The sequence below is a fragment of the Podarcis tiliguerta genome (assembly GCF_965153285.1).
Source record: "Podarcis tiliguerta genome assembly, chromosome: 1".
NCBI classification, from domain to species: Eukaryota; Metazoa; Chordata; class Lepidosauria; order Squamata; family Lacertidae; genus Podarcis; species Podarcis tiliguerta.
In genome coordinates this window covers 45,760,316-45,779,070 of record NC_139534.1, presented here as the reverse complement: position 1 = coordinate 45,779,070, position 18,755 = coordinate 45,760,316, and the positions used below count along the sequence as shown (strand labels likewise).

At 39.1% G+C, this 18,755-nt stretch overlaps 1 protein-coding gene across 2 annotated transcripts in view; it reads left to right on the top strand.

The window, feature by feature from the left end:
* Positions 1–18,755, top strand: part of PDIA5 (protein disulfide isomerase family A member 5) — a 145,115-nt gene that overhangs the window by 104,374 nt on the left and 21,986 nt on the right. For both annotated transcript variants that reach the window (XM_083410050.1, XM_083410051.1), the window contains exons 12-14: positions 3,664–3,734; positions 4,935–5,098; positions 7,979–8,109. In XM_083410050.1, coding sequence (XP_083266176.1) covers positions 3,664–3,734; positions 4,935–5,098; positions 7,979–8,109 — 366 coding nt within the window. The remainder of the gene's footprint in view (positions 1–3,663; positions 3,735–4,934; positions 5,099–7,978; positions 8,110–18,755) is intronic.

The window sequence follows — 18,755 nt, the reverse complement described above, 5'->3', positions numbered from 1 at the left end:
TAAAAATGTTTGCTGACAATATGCCTAGCTGAGCTTTGAAGCAAAAGTTAGGTGCATGACAGAATACCAGCCATCTGGCAACCAAACATATTTCACTCCTACCTAACCTCTGACTTCAGAATTGTCAGGGCCTTCCTAAAGCACCTGTTCTGTAGGGCAGGGATTTCTGTTTCAGAACCCTTCAAGTGATGGTGATGATTATGCTCCCAAATAATAATAATCTAAGCTGCAGCTGTTGAATTTTAAAAGTTTCCTCCACATAAAAAGTTATGCTTTGCTTTTACATTTTAAGGGCTGTGCTGTATAGCACGCGAATCATAGCTAAGCCAGTGTGCATTTCTTCATTGCAATGAAATGTGACGTTAAGCTATTACTTGAAAACTGTTTTCCAGTGTAAATTTTATGCCTACCATGGGAAACAATGGTAGCTATGTTCATTGTTATAATGGGGAAGCCCAGTCTGCTTGTTCATTTAATCGTGCAAGGAACTGAGGATTCTTGTATCCTCACCCACTTTTGCTTCCTGACTTCTACTCACAGTGATAATATGTAGTGAATGTTGTGATTGCATAAATTCTTGCTGGTTTTTTTTTTTAAGTATGTAGAAATGAAATATTAATTTTATACTCTGGATAAATTGCACAATTTAGAAATACATTTAATTTGCATATTCTAAAAGCACATCCAGGATTCAAGCAGGCAAATTATTTGCAGACATAGAGATCTGAATCTCAGCCCATGAGAGGAAGGGTAGGCAAAAGTCTGGAAAGCCTAGACATGGAGGTGTGAAACAAAGGCATAGGGTTAAATATTAACAAGGTTGGGGGACTCAAAATTGTCTGTTGGATCAGAGTTAGCTAGCTTGTACAGTCAAAGAGACAATGTAGGGTGCCCCTGTTTATAGAAAAGAATCAGTAGCATATATGACAAATTTTGTCCTAGTTGTTCAGTTTCCTGACTTGAGAATACGGAGAAAATTGGTAAGATCAGAACCAGCTGTTCTCCAGGTTTCTTTCACCGAGTAGACTGCACTGCGCCAGGTGGGAGATGAACTGTAGCTTTTGATGGCATGTATTCTCTCTGCTGAGATTGCCTATGATGACAGAGATAGAATTTTTTTAAATAAAATAAAAATAATTATGCTGATGGGGTATTTTCCCAGCTTGTAGTACTGTAAGCTTATTACCTGCCCTCAGGCTCTGGAACATTGGTAAGCTGTTTGCTTACAATATAAGCCCTGGAAACAGATGGTCAGTCCCCTGCTATCACTGTCAGCCAAAGGGAGCCTTGGCCTTGGCCTTGTTGTATAAGGTAGACTTTCGATTCCATCAATGAGGCAGAAATATTAGTTTCTGACAAATAAATCATCTCCATCCCTTCTACTAATTGTGGAACACATTTCAGAGCCCATGGTTTTCTCTTTTCAGTGTGTTAGGCACTTGGATTTATGTAGTTTTTCCCGCCACGTGCTTTTCTTTGTGGCAAGAATGCTTATATGTAATGTTGCAGAGAGGCTGCCTCATAGAGAGTTGGCCAATCTCAGTTTTCTCTGTACTCCCTGGCAGTGTCTCTCTAGGGTTTTAGACGGGAGACTTTCACAAACCTACCTGTAGATGCTGGATATTGAACACAAGACCTTCAGATGTTCAACCCATTGAACTACAGCCCTTTCTAAACCACCAATAACTTGCCAGTCCCTTCCCAAAGAGAGTACTGAATTCTTATTTTAACCATGAACTGTGAAATCCATTTACTATACTTATTACTGAGCCAGTCTTGGGGATTCAGTCTTGCCACACATAGCCATAAATGCTCACTTGCCACACATATCTAATACATAAGTCATTGGCTGGCTCAAAGAAACAGCTTTCGTAAAATAAAATTTTGCTCGGTGAGCTAGCAACCACTGAATTGTAAGTTATAACAGCTTACTTTAGTTCCCATTTTCTTGGAACTGGTGGTCAAACAGACGGAGAAATATGGTACAAATTGAAAACCTTTTAAGATTAAAATTCCTAAATGTACGCTGATATGTTTTATTCAGCTTATTAACCCTCCTCAGTGTCTATAATTGAGGGCAGGTCCTGTGTTGGTGGTGAATGGGGGTGGGGTGGAAGAAACTAACTGATTCCTACCTCTTTATCTAATAAACTTCTGTATCATCAGTGTTAGTCCCACCCAAACATTCCTGTGCATTAACTAGGCCTGTGGGCATCATCATCATCAACAGATCAGCGCAGAGACCAGCACATCTGTTAAAACATGGATTGTGGTGGGAAAAGCTTACATGGGTGTAATTACATGGGTGTAAATGAGCCTTTTTTATGATCCATTTGCTCCCTGATGGGGTTAGTAGCCTTTATATGTATGAGGGAATAGCACTTTTTCCATTTTACAGCTACTCAATATTTTAAAGAGCCAGACCAAACCCAATTTCAGATACGTATATAATGGGCGAAATGAAACTGTGTGTTATAGCAAAGTGAAGCTGAATACAAGCATGAACAGATTCCAGAAGCACAACATTGGGTGCCCTCCACAGCAATTAAAAGGGGGGGGGGGCAGACCAAGGAAGCAGACATTGGAAGTGCTATTGATGTATCACTGATGTGGTCCAAGAAGCACTTGGGATGATAATGTTGCTGTCTTTTCTCTCCCATCCAACACAGAACTTATTTTTATTTTTATCACTGAAGGCCCTTGCAATATGTGTGTCAGGTGAGGTATGTGTATAAGAATGAAACTTATAATTTATTAGGAGGCAGTAGAACGTGTGCTATCATTTTTCCCGTAGGCAAAGCCAGTTTTTGTGTAAGGTAATTCGACTGACAAGATGAAGGATCCATTCTGAGCCAGCAGACTGCAAGCAAGAGGCCAATTATACCTGTAACAGGGTAGCCATAGCCAACGACTTGTCACACTCCAGTGGACGGCACTACTAATGTACAGTTCCCAGGATTAAAAGTTGGCCGTCTAGTGTGCACCCAAGTGCATCTCAAAGCAATAAGCTTTAGTGATGTAGAGATGTATCTTAATCACAGTGCCTACTCTAGTATCAGTTACTGGTTTCTAAATCTTAAATCCGGAATGGTGTAGTGTTTAATAGAATGAGCTGTGGACCAGCAAATCCCTGTTTCAAATTTCACGGCAGTCATGAACTCATTGAGTGCCCTCCAGCACACTTATGTTTCAGCCTTATTCCTACTTGTAATAACTAGATGATAATATTGGCCTGCCTTATTGGGGTGTTGGAGAGATTGCTGAGGTAATGTTGGTAAAAAGTGCATTGTATGCTGCGGAAAAATGCTCTATGAATTACCTGTCAATAATGTAAGCAAAATGAGTACTGCATTTTAATAATCTCTGCCTAAATTTGCAATTTAACTTCAATTTCTTGTAATAACTGCTTGTTGCTTTTTTAGGCATATGTATTGTAACCCTTACTACTAAACAGAAGTTTAATGCAGCATTGAAATGCAAATCTAAAATCTGCAAAGCAGAAGACAAATGAGATTAAGGCATAAACTATCAACATGTTTTACATGAGCAAATGGATTTTTGATAACTTAGTTGTAGGCAGCTCTCTGATTTTTTTCTGAAACATGTAGTGGATCGATTTCCTTTGTAAAGAAAAATGTTCTGTTAAACTTTTTTTTATGGCAGGGTGTGGGCACTGTAAGAAAATGAAGCCGGAATATGAGAACGCCGCTGAGATGCTCCACGCAGACAGTGATGTAAGCTAATTCCCTCTTCTTACTCTGTTTCCAAATTATCCTTAATAAATAAATGAAATCATAAAAATTGTTCTCCTTTCTTGCTGCAAGAATTTCAGCTGTTCTCATCTTCCCAAGGGGCTGCAAAAGCGATGGTTCCAAAGTAGAAGCTCATCGGTAATGCATGAGCTCTGCCAGAATTGTTAGCAAGAACATTCTGTCTTTAAACACAAACAAAACATTCACAGGGTGTTTATATATTCAGCCGTAGAGCCTTGCATTGTACATAACATGATTGAGCCCAAATGCTGCACAGAAATGTTTTGTCCCCACTATTAATTACAGATTTCATGTATAACACAAACCTATGAAAGCATTGGCTTACATTTAACGCTGTGCACTTGTAAACTAATAAGGGTGTTCTCCCCTTCTATTTAAGCAGGTGTTGCTGACTTTGACTTGATTTTCTGCCTACCTATTTTGCATTCCAGTATTGCAGAGAAGAGTTAGGCACGACTGCTATCATTAGTATAATTAAAACCATGCACTAATAGGTCATGCAACAAGAGCTGACCTCACTGCATAAATTGAGCACTTGTTAACTATGTTCTGGGAGTATCTTTATATTTGGGGGGGGGAGGGGTTCTTACCTGCTGTTTAATGGCTGAAAGACTTTAGACATAAAGGTGGGTAGAATTTTGCAAACCCAGGAAAAACCATCATGGAGTCTTGCGCTACAAATGGAAAGTCTTGCTGGGTAAATGCTCTTCATTCAAGGCTCGTGGCCATGCTAGGTCATCCCATCATTACACATGTGCAGCAAGTGTTGATTTTTTTTAATTGTTTTATCCTTTTATGATTCTTTTTTAAACAATCAAGCGGTGTATAAATTTTTTGAAATAAATGTATGTTGGCCAGTTAATAGTTTCACAACTTTTATTCTCCCTTTCTGCAACATATAGCAATAATGCTTTAGTAGATTGGATGGAAATTTTCCTATAAGGATTACCCTTAAAATGGAAAAACATTATTTGTCTTAACAAAACTGATTAAACCGTTCTACTGTTTGTGGTGATAGAAAGGTTCAAGTACACCTTTCTATGTATGCTTTGCACTTCCTTTGTAAAACTCATTCTGGGCTCTGAATGACTGGCCTATGAATTCTTCCTAAGCTTCACAACCAGTGATTTGTAGTTACAGGTATTACTTTTTATATTGCAGAGACCAGGTGTCCTGGCAGCAGTAGATGCTACTGTCAACAAAGCTGTAGCAGAAAGGTTTCATATATCAGGATTTCCAACACTCAAGTACTTCCAGGATGGAGAAGAGAAATATACTTTGCCACACCTCCGAACAAAGAGTAAAATTGTTGAATGGCTCCAAAAGTAAGTGGTAGGCACCAAAGATTTATCAAGATTAACAACTAACCACAGATGGTTACTTTTTAAAGATGTTTAAAAAGAAGTTTTTAGCAGCTCCATCTCTTTCCATTTAAGTCACTCCTATTCATTTAAAACACCCCAATTCAAACTGTGGTGTCCCACAGAAAGCTAAACAAACATGGGGTATGTTTAGCCAGGAGGTAGTTTTGTCAGTATTTTCAAAACTAAATGGGCTTGTGCTTTCAGGTAGCTTGAGAACAGCAAACACAAAAGTGAATGGTGTATGGGAGGGAGAAGGAAGGTTGCTGCCACAGTGGAAATGTATTAGCTATTCTGTACTTTCAATATATTTTATAAGCATATCAAGGATATGATGGGACAGAGCAGAGACACCCTCCTTGCTACTTTGACTTGGAAGATATGGCTGACTTTCTTCAGATCTGGGGTTGTTTCATAAAACCCTGGTTGTGTTTTTGTTTAAACATAGTGTTTTACAAATAATAGTTTACTGCAGTTTGCACAAAACATAGATTGCCTCCAAAACTGAAACTTAGCAGCTGTGAGGAACAGGAACCCTACGCCACATTCCTAATCCTCCAGACTATGGTTTGGAACAGGGGTGGGGAATTTCCAGACCCTGTGCCAAACTTGACCCACCAGGGGTTCAGATTTGGCCCACAAGGTCATTTGCCCCCAAACCACCTGACTCACACCTCATGTCACATGAGATGAAAGATGCGCGGGGGAGGGGGGGGAGCGTAGAAACAGAGCTGTCAGTGCACAGTCAAGAGTCTTTAAAGCTGTTCCTGATTGTGCACTGGCAAGGGAAACAGCCGATGGGTGGTAAAGCCAAAGTCCTGGGCATTTTAAACCATGCAGGGTGGACTTCTGCTTTGAAGTCCCAACTTAAAAGTGTCCAATCCCTTGATGTCATTGTGACGTCAGACAGTTGACAGCTCGGCAGCCTCACCTATCTATCAGTTTGACCTGCAAGGCTAGGAATTGACAGGGATCTGGACCACAAAGCCAAAACAGATTCCCAAACAGCCCTGTAGCCTACACTCCATGCTTGATGAGGCACCATTTAGCTGCCATGGGGACAAAGAGAGAGAGAGAGGTGCTGCTACTGCTGAGTACTGTCACAAAAATAGTCCTTACATTTAGCAATAAGTACCCAGTCCTGCTCTACTCATCACAAAAACTGCAGAATAACCAAACTCTTATTGCTTACTACAGGCTAAAGTCTGTCCACTCAATACCTTCCCTGAGAGTAGATTTTTCATGATCACAATAACCCTATTATTACTTAAGTAAAACTCTTGAGTGAGTTTTACTTTTTCAAATGAGGCTTGCCCTGTATCAATTTTTCAGAAGCCCTATTATTAAACCACTCATATGCTTAAAACAAAAAAAGTTGTCATCCTTTGTATGGAGGTTGACATTGTCTGTCATGTCAAAAATTAGACAATTAAAAAAAACTTGGGAGCAGAGTCCTACACTGGCTACAGGGCTGCTCCCACACCGCTGGTTTGGAAGACTGGAAACTTTATATTTGAAGCAACCCAGTACCTTGCGTTTGACTGTGCAGCTACCCAAGAGAAAAAAAATGTCTTCCTTTTTTTTTTTTTTACAAGGAACTGTTAAGTGAATTTGTAAAGTTTGGCGGCAGCAGCTAAACACTATTACATGTGCTTTTTGTTTTGTTTTGTACCTAGATAAATATTTGCTTTTGGGGGAAATAACATATTTTGCCCCAAACCTTAACAGGTCCACCACTTTGATGGATGTAGAAAAATGTGTTGAGCCTAGGCTTAATGCATATTGAAAACTGTGTAATTCCAAGAGGCAGGACTTACTGGTGGTGGCATTCTTGTTGATGGTTACAGAGCTTATTCATTATGAAAGCTGCCAATTAGCCAAGGGCGAATTGCATCATTTTGAATCAAATGGTAAATTCATGAGTTGAAAACTCATGTACTACTGCATACAGGGGAAAATACAAAAGTGTCCTTTGGGGAGAGGGTGTGTGAATTCTTAATAGTTTGTAAAAAAAAAAAAAAAAGTTTAAATTTGCCAGGTTGGCATTAAGGGTGCATAAAAAGACCCCTTTTAGTGTTTTGAAAACTACTTGGCAGTGCTGGAATTTAAACTATATAATTGGGAAACATGTGCCTTGAGGCATATACCCTCTACTTTTTGAGCATCTGAGTTTTAATTAACAGTATTTTGCACTTTTATTATCTGTGGTTCTTGAAAGATCATTATAGTAAGTTTAATTAATTTAGCTTCACTATGGCTTTATGAGAGCGTTTCAGCTATACATACCTTAAATACTAATACGGTGAATAGTGAGAGACTCTCCAACTAGACATGGTTCCCACAGGATGTCTTATCTGTCACAGAGCTGCAATTCAGTGGCTGCAAGAAACTAAATTGCTCTTGGTGTAGTAGGAAACATGTTTAACTCCAGATATCAGGTTCTAATGGTAGCACGATGTCTGAAACCACCAAGCTGTGGTTAATCTTAACTAAGCTTTATTGAATCATAATAGGTAGTTTGAAGTTATTTTTTTATTGGGTTTGGCTAAAACGACAAGCTGATGATGATTGAAAATGTAGGACAAAGCTTCTGATCTTCTCCTTTGCACCCACATGGGAAAAGGAAAGGAGAGTGTAGATTCCAAGGCTTCCTGTCAATCATTTCAACCCCGATAAACCATGGTATATCATGATGTGTGAATCAGTTCTAAGTAAATGAGACAGGTAACTTTTTTAATAAAATGTTTTGGTTTGACAAAGTTCTTCCAAAGAAGGCTTTGGCATTTTGCGTCTATTCTTACCAGGTTTTTTTAAAAAAAAGCCAAAACATTATTCAATCTTCAGTCCACAGGCGCCACCTCCACCTGAACCAACTTGGGAAGAAAGGCAAACAAGTGTAATCCATCTAGCAGGAGAAGACTTCAGGGAATCTCTGAAGAAAAAGAAACACGCTCTTGTGATGTTCTATGCTCCATGTGAGTAGATGTTTATCTGAATCATGCCTCTAATCATGCAAATACATAGAGTGCAGCAGAAAGAGTAATAACTTTTCAGTGGTTTTACACCAAACTAGACATGAGTGCATTCTGAGAAGTATTGGTCCATTGCTCATTTAAAGGATGAGTTTTAGATATGCTCAGAAATGCGTCTCAATTCTCTGCTAATTTGGCCCTCATGATATTGATTGGGCAGCACCGCGGGGGAGCCAACTGTGTTGGAAAGGTAGGTCCAACATCAGAACTGTATCCCTGACGTTAGAGAGGGCTCCTCGATACAACCTGTGGCCTCTGGGTTGCTCTCTTCGGAGTGTAGCCTTTGTTTATTTGAAAGAAAAATAAGAAACTGCAGGTAACAAGCCTGTACTGCACCAATATGAGCCACTCTGTAGCTGAGAAGAACATATTGGTTTTCTGAACATTTAGTATAATGACTTTAGCTTTTATGTAGAAATATGCTGAACTTCGAAATTCCTAAATGAATGTTATGGCAATGCTACCAAGCAGTTGAAATTCTAACGCTGCCTTTTAGAAACAAAGAAGAGCATAATCCACAATCTGGTTAAGCCCAAATGCTTGCTTAAGCTTTGTAGTTTTAATAACTTCAGAAGGTTTTGCTGGCTGTGTTCCATGTCTGCTAGTTCCATAGTGCACTGAATTGCACAAGCACGCTGATGGTCATGTATGCAAGTTTCCCCCTGAAAATTATTTCTCCAGTACATTTACTCATAACACTCGTCTGTCCTTCCTTAGTTCTAGCAGGACCATTTTGAGGAAAGTGTGTCATGGTCTTCAGTGTCACAGCTACACCACATGTCTAAAGCACATAGCTTCCCCCAAAGAATCATAGGAACTGTTGCTTAACGGTTCTGGGAATTATACTCAGTGAGGTGTAAACTACAGTTCCCAGAATTATTTGAGGGAAGACATATGGTTTAACTGTCTGGCATGAACGTGACAATGAATTTTGAGATTAGTTGTCATAATTCAGAACTGTAAAGTGGGCTGCAGGTGGTTGGATGTGTTTCTTAAAACCTTTGAGATAAAAACTCCACTACAGATCCTAATTTAGTAATGGAAATACCTTTAATTTGATGCTATGATGAATCCTATAACTAATGTATTTACATCTGCTGTAATATTATCATTTCCTGTGCTCATGAGGCTCTGAGACTCTTAAGTTTTATTTCAGAAAAATGTACGAGTGCATGTGGTACCTTTGATATATAATGCACTCATATACGCACAGCCTCTTCTTAATCAAGCACTGTATGGTGTAACTACTGAATATTTCAAATCTCTGCTTGCAGTGAGATACTTATTAGGGAAACAGAACAAATACAAATCATCATGTAGTGAGACGGTTCCTTTTCTCCACTGGTAATGTGCCTTCTGTTAAATTTGATAGATTATCGTTGTTTATCTCTTTCTCAATCACGGAGCCTCTCGGGGTTTTTATGCCTACCAATTACCACTAACTTGCTTATTTTAGTGCAGAAGGAGAACGACTAAGATGGCCCAGCAAATAATTTTCTTTTCCTATTCAGAGCCGTATCCCAGGTCAGTGAAGCTCCTCAGCCAAGGCCATCATACTGTGTTCAATAAAGAGTTGCAAACGCCTTGCGTGATTAGGGTTTGTTTTTCGATCTGCTTGAACTCTTTGATGCTTTCTAAAGCCTTCGGTTTAATTAGGCGAATAGTTGGTGCAGGTATAATTGCAGCTGGCAAATCCCCACAAATAGTTGCTGAAATGTATAGCATCTTTATTTGAGATCTCATGGAAGATCCCAATGGCTACTTAATAAAACTGCACCTTCCCATTCAGTCACTTTAGGAACTCCTACGATTGTCTATTATTCCCCATTTCAGACATGGGGAAATGAAATAGAAAACCTTCTGAAATAGGACGCTAAGTAGAGGAATAGATTACCCATAGCAGAAAGGGTGAAAAAGGTGAAATGGATTACAAAATAGGATAGAGTAGGCGTCTTACTATGTGTGTCTCACGATGATAATGATAAATAATAGTCGGGTAATATAACTGGCACACTGTCAAATTTCTTCTCTGTTTCCCTTTGCAATGCCATTTCTGCATTTGGCTTTTTCATAGTACTTGAAATTTTAATTGCTAGCTGCCCCATGCCTAAAACCACAGGGCAATTTATCTGCATTCATCAGAGTGCAGTCCATTTCTACCATTTCTACTACCCCTTGTGTGCTTCAACTGGCATTGGCCAGTTGGTGCTTAATCCATGTAAATTGGAAGACTTGTTGCGCCTGCACAAAAGAGCCCAGGATATATATACCATTATTAGCATCTAATCCAATGCAGCATCACAAAGCATGTGTTGTGTTGTTGTTGTTTTTAGAAAAAAAAATATTTATTAAATTTTCCATTTTAACAATCCAATTAAAACCACATTAAAACATTCCAAATTATGATACAATGAAAAAAGCCAAATATTCAATGCCAAATTATATATATTTTCGGTGACTTCCTCATACTCTGAGGTTCTTGTGTTGTGTTGTTCTGGTGTGCTATCATTCATTACATTCTTGATGCAGGCAGGTGCTACTGTTCAAGTATGAGTTAGGAAGCTGGATAGCTCCCCTTTTCGCACGCAATGCTAAACCATGGTTTAACTTTGCTTGCATGGGCAGCAGTGAATCTTGGGCTCATGCTCTCCCCTCTGACATGGCTGTGAAGAAGTGATTGAAGGCTTTCACTTCCAGTTTTAAAATGGCCAGAATTCCTCATTATATTTGAACTCATAGGATGAAACAATGGTTTATGATCCTAATTTGTTAGCAAACCATGGTTTAAATTGACCAGCGTTCCCCCAAGTTCTGATGAAATAAGTAATTCTGGTTAGTAGAATATTGGAAGTGAAAGCCATAAGACAAGAAGGGAGGGAAGCATGCATTCATTTGCAGAAGACCATGTAAGAGCAGCTTTGCTGGATCAGACTAAAATCCCTCCTAGCCTAGCACCTTCTTATCACAGTGGCCAATCAGATGCTGATGGGAAGCATGAAAATAAGACCAGAAAGAAGCAGCACACTAGATTGATTGATTGATTGATTGATTTAGAAAGAGATACTGTCTCCAACAGGGGCCCAACTCTTATTAGTAAGCATGAATCACTGCAACTCCATTCTTAGAGAAGTTAGTCTGGCTCCTTCCTTGCTGTCCTGCTGACTGTGAATACTTCCTTGTTCCAATAGGCCTTTTATTGTAATTATTGGTATGTTTTAAACAGATTTTATATATGTATATAGTTTTAATTCTATGTTTAATAGTATTTTGATTATTGATTTTCCCATGTTTTTAGCAGTTCTTGTTTTTATCTGTAAGCTGCCTTGAGGTGGGGCATAAATAAATTATTATTAATAATAATAATCTTAAGAGTAATACAGGTTTCATTTTACTTTTAAATTTTGTTGTCGCCTGCATGAAAAGGATTTCAGTTAGTTAATTGACTATCTAATGAGACAAAAATTGTTTTTTTAAATAACTGTCAGATACCATACATAATTATGTACCAGTCTTTATTATGGATATATAGCCTCTCCACATGCTACTTTAAACATAATTAAACCATAGTTTAAAGGTGAATGCGCAGCCTTCTGGCTCACACTGCTGAAATCACAGGCACTTCACTTCTCCCCCGCTCCTCCTGCTGCTATGGTTGCAAACCTTGGTTAAAACTCAGGGTATGTCGGGAGAGGAACAAACCATAACTCTGGTTTGAATAAAGCACTAAGCCAGGCCATAATTTAGCACCCAGTGCAGCAGGAGCAGGGGATGGGCAAAGCACTTACAGTTGTAGCACTGTGCAACAGCATATTCATTCGCCTTTAAATCATGGATTTAGCTCAGTTGTGGTTTGTGACATACCAACCAAGCCATTGACTAGATACAAAAGAGAGCAGGAAAGCTTCTGCACTGTTGATAGCTCTGAGGAAGGGAGAACTCTGAAAGCGTCCACTTCTCCTTACAAGGATAAGAAAAGCTGCACCTCTTTAATTCTTCCTTTTATTTAAGGACAGGGTAAGCAGGGAATCCTGTAAGCAGGAGTCGTTAGCAGTAGTCCAGGAGTGGGGAGCCTGTGGCTCACCAGATGTTTCTGGACTGCAACTCCCATCACCGCTGATCACTGGACATGCTAGCAGGGCCTGTGGGGAGATGGACTCCAAAAACATCTGGGGGATTGCAGGTTTCCCATTTCTGCTCTACTCCAATTACAATAATGGTTATATTCCCTAGATTTTTTTTAAAGCCAAAGAACAAAAGTGCTTTCTATTAGTAGAAAGAAGAAAGAAACAAGAAGACAAAGTTTGCCTTTCATCCAAATGCTGCATAAGGATGGCAATTGCCAATATTATTAACTTTTTGAATGGCTTCAATTTGCAGACCTCTACAGGGTGCATGGAATTGATGTTTCTTGTAGATGATTTGCAGCACAAAGCTGATATCCAGTTCACTTTATTAAACATAAGAGAAAATTTCAGTTAACTTGAAATAATGATAGTTGGCTTATGAAACCCCTTTAAGAGGATAATTGCCGCCATGATCTATGAGCACTAGATGGAGGGCACCAGAACCTACCCCCTTTACTCCCCTTCTGTTGGCTGCATTTGTATTGAACCAATTAATGCTAAACAACTGCTGTGTTTGTTCCTGAGATAATGATTATCTTTCCCTGCTTTTCAGAAAGCTTTCTTTTTCCAAATTACAAAATTGGACATGTTAAGATATGAATGTTCTGCTTTTTGTTACCTTTCATAGACCCCCTGGAGAGTCTCAGAATACTGTGATGGGGTGTTGTTAGCAGAATAATGTGCCTCAGGTTTTTAAAATGATTGTTTCTTTATGTAATTTTCTTGCTGCTATAAAGGTACACCTTGGTACCATTGCAAAGTAGCTGTCATGTGCCTCAATACAGGTCCTATTCAGAAGCTCTTGGGGCAACTTTCCTCAACTGATAGCTTTTTTCCTATCCCAAAGTACTCCGAGGCTGCCTCAGCTCCTGGCAACCAGCAGCTCCTGGCCAGCCATGAAGACAACATTCACTGGGGGAGCTTGTAGCCACGACTGCTGCAACAAACAGCTGTGCACACCTTTGGGAGGCAGAGATGTGAGAGGGCATCAGAACAGGAAGGGAAGGAAAGAAGGACAGAGGCCAGTGTTGCCTGCGGCACCCCTGACCATCATTCAAGGCACCCCAGGGTGCCATGGCACCCTGGTTGAAAACCACTGGTCTAACCAGATCAGTAGCTGTGTATGGGCCTCTGTATGGACTGCTTGGTTCACACCAAAAGCTATGTGTTTGGTGGAGCTGGAGGGACACGTGCAGTTGGAGTGCCTGTCACTGTCTCATCCAAGACAGAGTCAATTGTAGATGCCTCTGCCTATAGTTTGTTTCTTTGGATATTGGTGATGGGGCAGAATTTGCTTTCAGTGACAATTGGTTTGTCCTTAATGGAGCAAACACATCTGGAGAGCATGAAGTTGGTAAAAGTTGGTACACTTTTTCTTTCATTACAGATGGGCTCGTGAAATGATTTCCTGCTACTACAGTCACTATTTAATTCTTGTTCTTATTGCTCACATGTATTAATTAGTACTTGGGGAGCTGCCCTTGAAAATACTTGTTTCAACATTACTCCTACTCCAAAAGTTATGAGTTAGTTTAATAGACTTGAACACACTAGCAAGGCAAGAAGTGTGGCAAGAAAGCAACTGTGACACTAAAACCTAAAAGATAAATTTGTCAGGTTTTGCACTCATAAAACCTTTTAGTTCTTGTACAACAGGATTTTCGCTTTAAATATTTAATAACCTTAAAATGTTGCATGTGATTTAATTACCTAAAAGGAGATTACCTTTAGTATGCACCTACGTCAGCTTTGAAATATATGAATGCCTCTCTTTGGCAGACAGTTTAGATTCAGCAATGGAAGGACACCATTTACCCCTGCATGATTAAGTTCTCCATTAACATGTTCCTGCTGCCAGATAATTATCAGGCCACTAGATTTTAAAAGTGTTAGGTTTCAGCATATTGATACAAATTCTGATTCATGCTTGTGAGTACAGAGCCCTAGTGACTCACCTTAAATGATATGGGGTTTGAGGCTTGCTCACAAAAGCATATTGCTTCCACGACAATACCTGCTTTTAATGTCATCATTGTGGAGCAGAATTTAGTTCTACCTAGAACCTTAGAGCTGGGGGCAGCCCAAAATGTTTCAGCACCAGAAGCAAAATGCCCCCTGCCACCCCCGTGATGGAGGGAGCATGAGGCTCTGCCGGGCTGCCCCGGGTGGGGGTATTCTTCCTTCCTGAAACACCCTTCCTGCCCAGCAGCAAAGCACACCCCCTTTCGCTGACTTGGCAAAAGGGGAGGTGTTCCACAGAGCTTTGTCACCAGTCTCTCCTCCTATAGGGGCAACGGAGACTGGCAGCAAAGCTGGGTGGCAGAATGCTGTCCCACACAATTTTTAGGTCCCTGCTCCATAGAATAAAGGGAAGTGTTTTTCCCCCCTAATCATGCTTGACTCAGGAGAATATTCAAATAGGATTTTGGAAAATGCACCAATACTGCAAAGTCCAATTATTGCAAAATAAATATATTTAAATTGGGGAACTTCCTTTTTTAAAAAAACACCAAAACTCTACCAGCTTTATGGAACCAGAATCATAAAATTGGCAAGCTCTTTTATTTATTTATGTATATTATTTGATTGTATTTGATTGTATTGATTGTACATTCTTTGATGTATATTCGATTTAAATGTTTGAGGTAAAGTTGATTAATATAGAATATAGAGAGCCTTAATTGTGCATCTCCTAGGTTGTAGATTCTCAACCTTCAAATATATATTTATTGTTTGCTGTGATATTCTTGTCCTCTTGTGGCAGACATGTATATTAATGTTAGACATGTCTAATATACATAATATTTTTTTAATGTCTATCAGCAAAGTACATGTCTGCCACATATATTTTACAAAATCAGTGAAATGAATGCTCTTTGGCTCAAGCACCTATTAGTTCTTGTAAACACTTAGACTAGCAGGTAGGTGCTTAATGATTTACTGTCTCTGAAATAGTCAGACTTTTCTTTGATGCTCATGCTTGGCTTTTTCCAGGAAAAAAACCTTCTTCTTTTTTTCAGAAGAAAATTTCTGTAACATTTTAATATAACATCAAGTACAACCTCATTTATGTAAGTCACTAGGAAGGCATATACAGATGACTGATTGTAATGTCCTGCAGTTGGCCATGACTTCCCAAGGGCATCTGGTTAGGAAGTGAGAGAACAAAATGCTGGAGTAGCTGAGCCTTTGATCCGATCCAGCAGCGTTCTTGTTGTGTTCTTAGAATCAATGTGTCTCAATCTACCCTTGGAATTCATGTTGGATGGTTCATGGAAGTGACTCCTATGCAAAGTGGTGCTAAAAAGTTAATTTTAAAAGCTACATGGAGCTGTGAGTGTGTTCACAGAGGAAGTTTACCTCTGGATTGCTGCTGGGTCTGCCTCCATTCTTGTAGTTTGTACCTGACTGGAAGCAGCTTTGTGAGAAATCCTTTTATAGGTTAGGGACAGCCGCACTTCACTCCTACAGTGGTAGTGCAGAAAGTATGGAAATTAAGTGTTTTGCTGCTGACAATACTGTTTCAAGAGAGTTGAAAGTTGAGAGTTGCTACTTGAGAACGATAACAAAAGCATAGCCCTGTCCATTTGCAGAAGCAAGCCTCATCTGCATTGTTCAATGAGATGACTTCACAACATTGTTTGGGTAGACTTTCTATTTGAAAAAATACATTTGTGCATTTAATGTAGTTCAATTTGTCTGCAGCCACAGAATTGCCATGCGCTGTAGGCTGTACTACAGCAGGAAAAAGGGATCTCAGCTGTGGAATGCCATCTTCTCACTGCAAGTAGGGTATGCAACCTGTTGGTATGCAGACTAATCTTTTGAAATATGGTCCTCCTTACTTATTCTCCCCCATCTATTTTTTCTTCTTAGCAATTTGCACAACATAGGTTTCTTTTACTCCCATCTGCTTCCTGTTCAGAGAGTATTCTTGGTTTCAAAAGGCACTTCCTTTTGCCTCCTTTTAAACCCTTGTACTGTACTCTTCCTTTTTGACGTTTTTGGTTGGCCTTCTTAAAATATGCAAACCATCTGTGCTTTTATATACTGATCTTAAACAGCCCCTACTCCTGATCTGTACTTCTTAAATTCGTCCTTCAGCCTATAATTAATCATCTTCCATGTAAATTTTAAACCTGTCATTTTAATGAGGGGAGCCTCTCTTGGCTATATCAAATCCAGTTGTCTAGTGCTTACTGCAAACCAGCCATGAACATTGCTAGCGTACCACACAGGGCCCTGCCCTTGAAACTTACATGAAAGTCGTCATAATATCCAGGCCTCCTTTATGTCAATGCTTATATCAAGCCAAATGGGCACTCCATATGTTCCCTTGTTTATATTTTAGATTTTTCTATCATACGTAATCTATAATTCTGTCCAAAAATGTAGTTTTTTTTACATGTTTTCATTTATTGTACTGTTAATTTTAGTTATTAATGTTAACTGCTTTTATTGATAATTTTAATATTTCTTGTAAACTGTTTATGTTTTACTACAATAAAGAGATATATAAATGTTAAATTAAACAAAATAGGGTGGCTCTGATCCCACAAGCAACTGGACAGCTGCATTATACATGTTCTGAAGTCTTCCAAGCTATCTTTAAAGACATCCCTGTACTTGGGCACATTACTTGTAGAGTAGAGGCTGGATTGGAGTTTATTAGTAGATCTCTTGAGTGATTTGTAATGGATTGACAAGGGCTTTCAACTCCCTGCCTATCAGTAGCAACACAAAAGGGCTTCTTCTCTCCCACTCTGCTTGCTGAAAGAAAGGCTTGGGGGAAAACCAGGAGTAGATTTTTGTGTGGAAGGATTTATGAGCTTGTTCTGAAACTGATCACAAATTCCTGGGCTGAGCATGTGCTTAGCCAAGTGGTTGTATGGTATTTTTCACCTTGCTCTGATTGGTGAATCTCAGGGTTCAAGCTTCTCCCCCCCCGATAGGTCCTACAAGCATGGCCTGTCCACTCCTGTTACAGAGCATTTCTCTTTTGAAAATTAAAATCTTTGCAAATGTATTAATAAATTATGGTGAAAATTTAATCCCTAAGCCTTTTTTCAGCCTGCCTGTGTTTTAAATAGAATTAAAGTCTGAATTGGGTTTTATCCAGTTTCCTGGACTTGGCAACCCTTGTCAGTTGTAACAGATGAAGTTCTACTGTTCCATTCAATGAGCTTCTTCCCATATCTTTTTTTTCTGATGACTTCTTAATTCCTTGAGAATTCAACACAGGATTCACATCTGTTCTGTTTGGAGAAAGGTTGAAAGCCCAGTAAAAATGCCCCATTGGGCATAGAAGTTGTGTGGGTACATAAAAACTCATATGTTGACATTTTGACTTCACATTTGGATGATGTGGTAAAGTGGAAAAAATACCTTTGGCTAAAGGTATACTTATTGTAAAGATAGATCCTGTTGCACTTGAATAAATTAGCACAATTTTAACATATGAGGGGAAGAAAAGGGTGTAGCATTGCAGAAGTGGCTGTTAAAAGATGACTGTTGTGTATGAAAACAATGGCTGGAGACATGGTTTTTTTTTTCCACTTCAAGAAGTTGAAGGTGGCATGGCCTAAATATGTATATTCATTCTTAGCTCTGGTAAACATGCTTCAGTCTCAAAAATCTGCAGTAGTTGTTCTATGGGATAAAAGAAGTACATGTATATACCAAGTACAGTAATGCATCTAGCATCCTTCTTTTGTCTTTCCTCGAATCTATTGTCTGTCACCAGCCTTAGTCATTCATTCTACATTATAGAGACAGCTCCTGCAAAATGTTTGTCTGTCACTAGGAAAACAGAAACAAATTACTGTTGTCTGAACTTCTGTTCATAGTTATTTTGAATCAATGTCATCTTTTGGAGATGTCTGTGATGAGTCAGAATATTGCACAGCGTGAAACACATAGCAGGTAAACATGGTAGGATCATCAAGCAATTCTACACATTGATTGGTATTGGATTTTTGGATTGGATTTTCAGTAAGATGTTCAGAAAATCTCACAATAGCAAAGCACCTAGCAGTTGAATCTTTGTGCATTATAATGTGCAAGTTCCTTCTTTAAATGTTATTCTTCTAGTGAGCATGGTTGTAATTTGCTTTGCTTCATAATACACCATGAGGTCTAAACAGTTAAAACCTATGAAGATTATTTATAAATGAGTATTTCTGAAGCATTATTGAGTAGCCTGAACTAGCGTAATAGTTCCTCTTGCCATATGAAAGCTAGCTTATGGTTAAGCCTTTGTGCCCAGGAGCCTATAAATTTAATTTGTGGCATGTCACCTCATACAAACAAGGAAAACATCCCTTTTCAGGTCAAATGGTATATGTACTGAAAATCTAGAGGTGGTAAAATTTTTGTATTTTTGAATGCTCCCTGGTTCCTCTGACGTGAGTGTTTTACATGGAAGAGCATTCAGGAACACAGTCCTTCACTTCAGGCTGCAAGTGA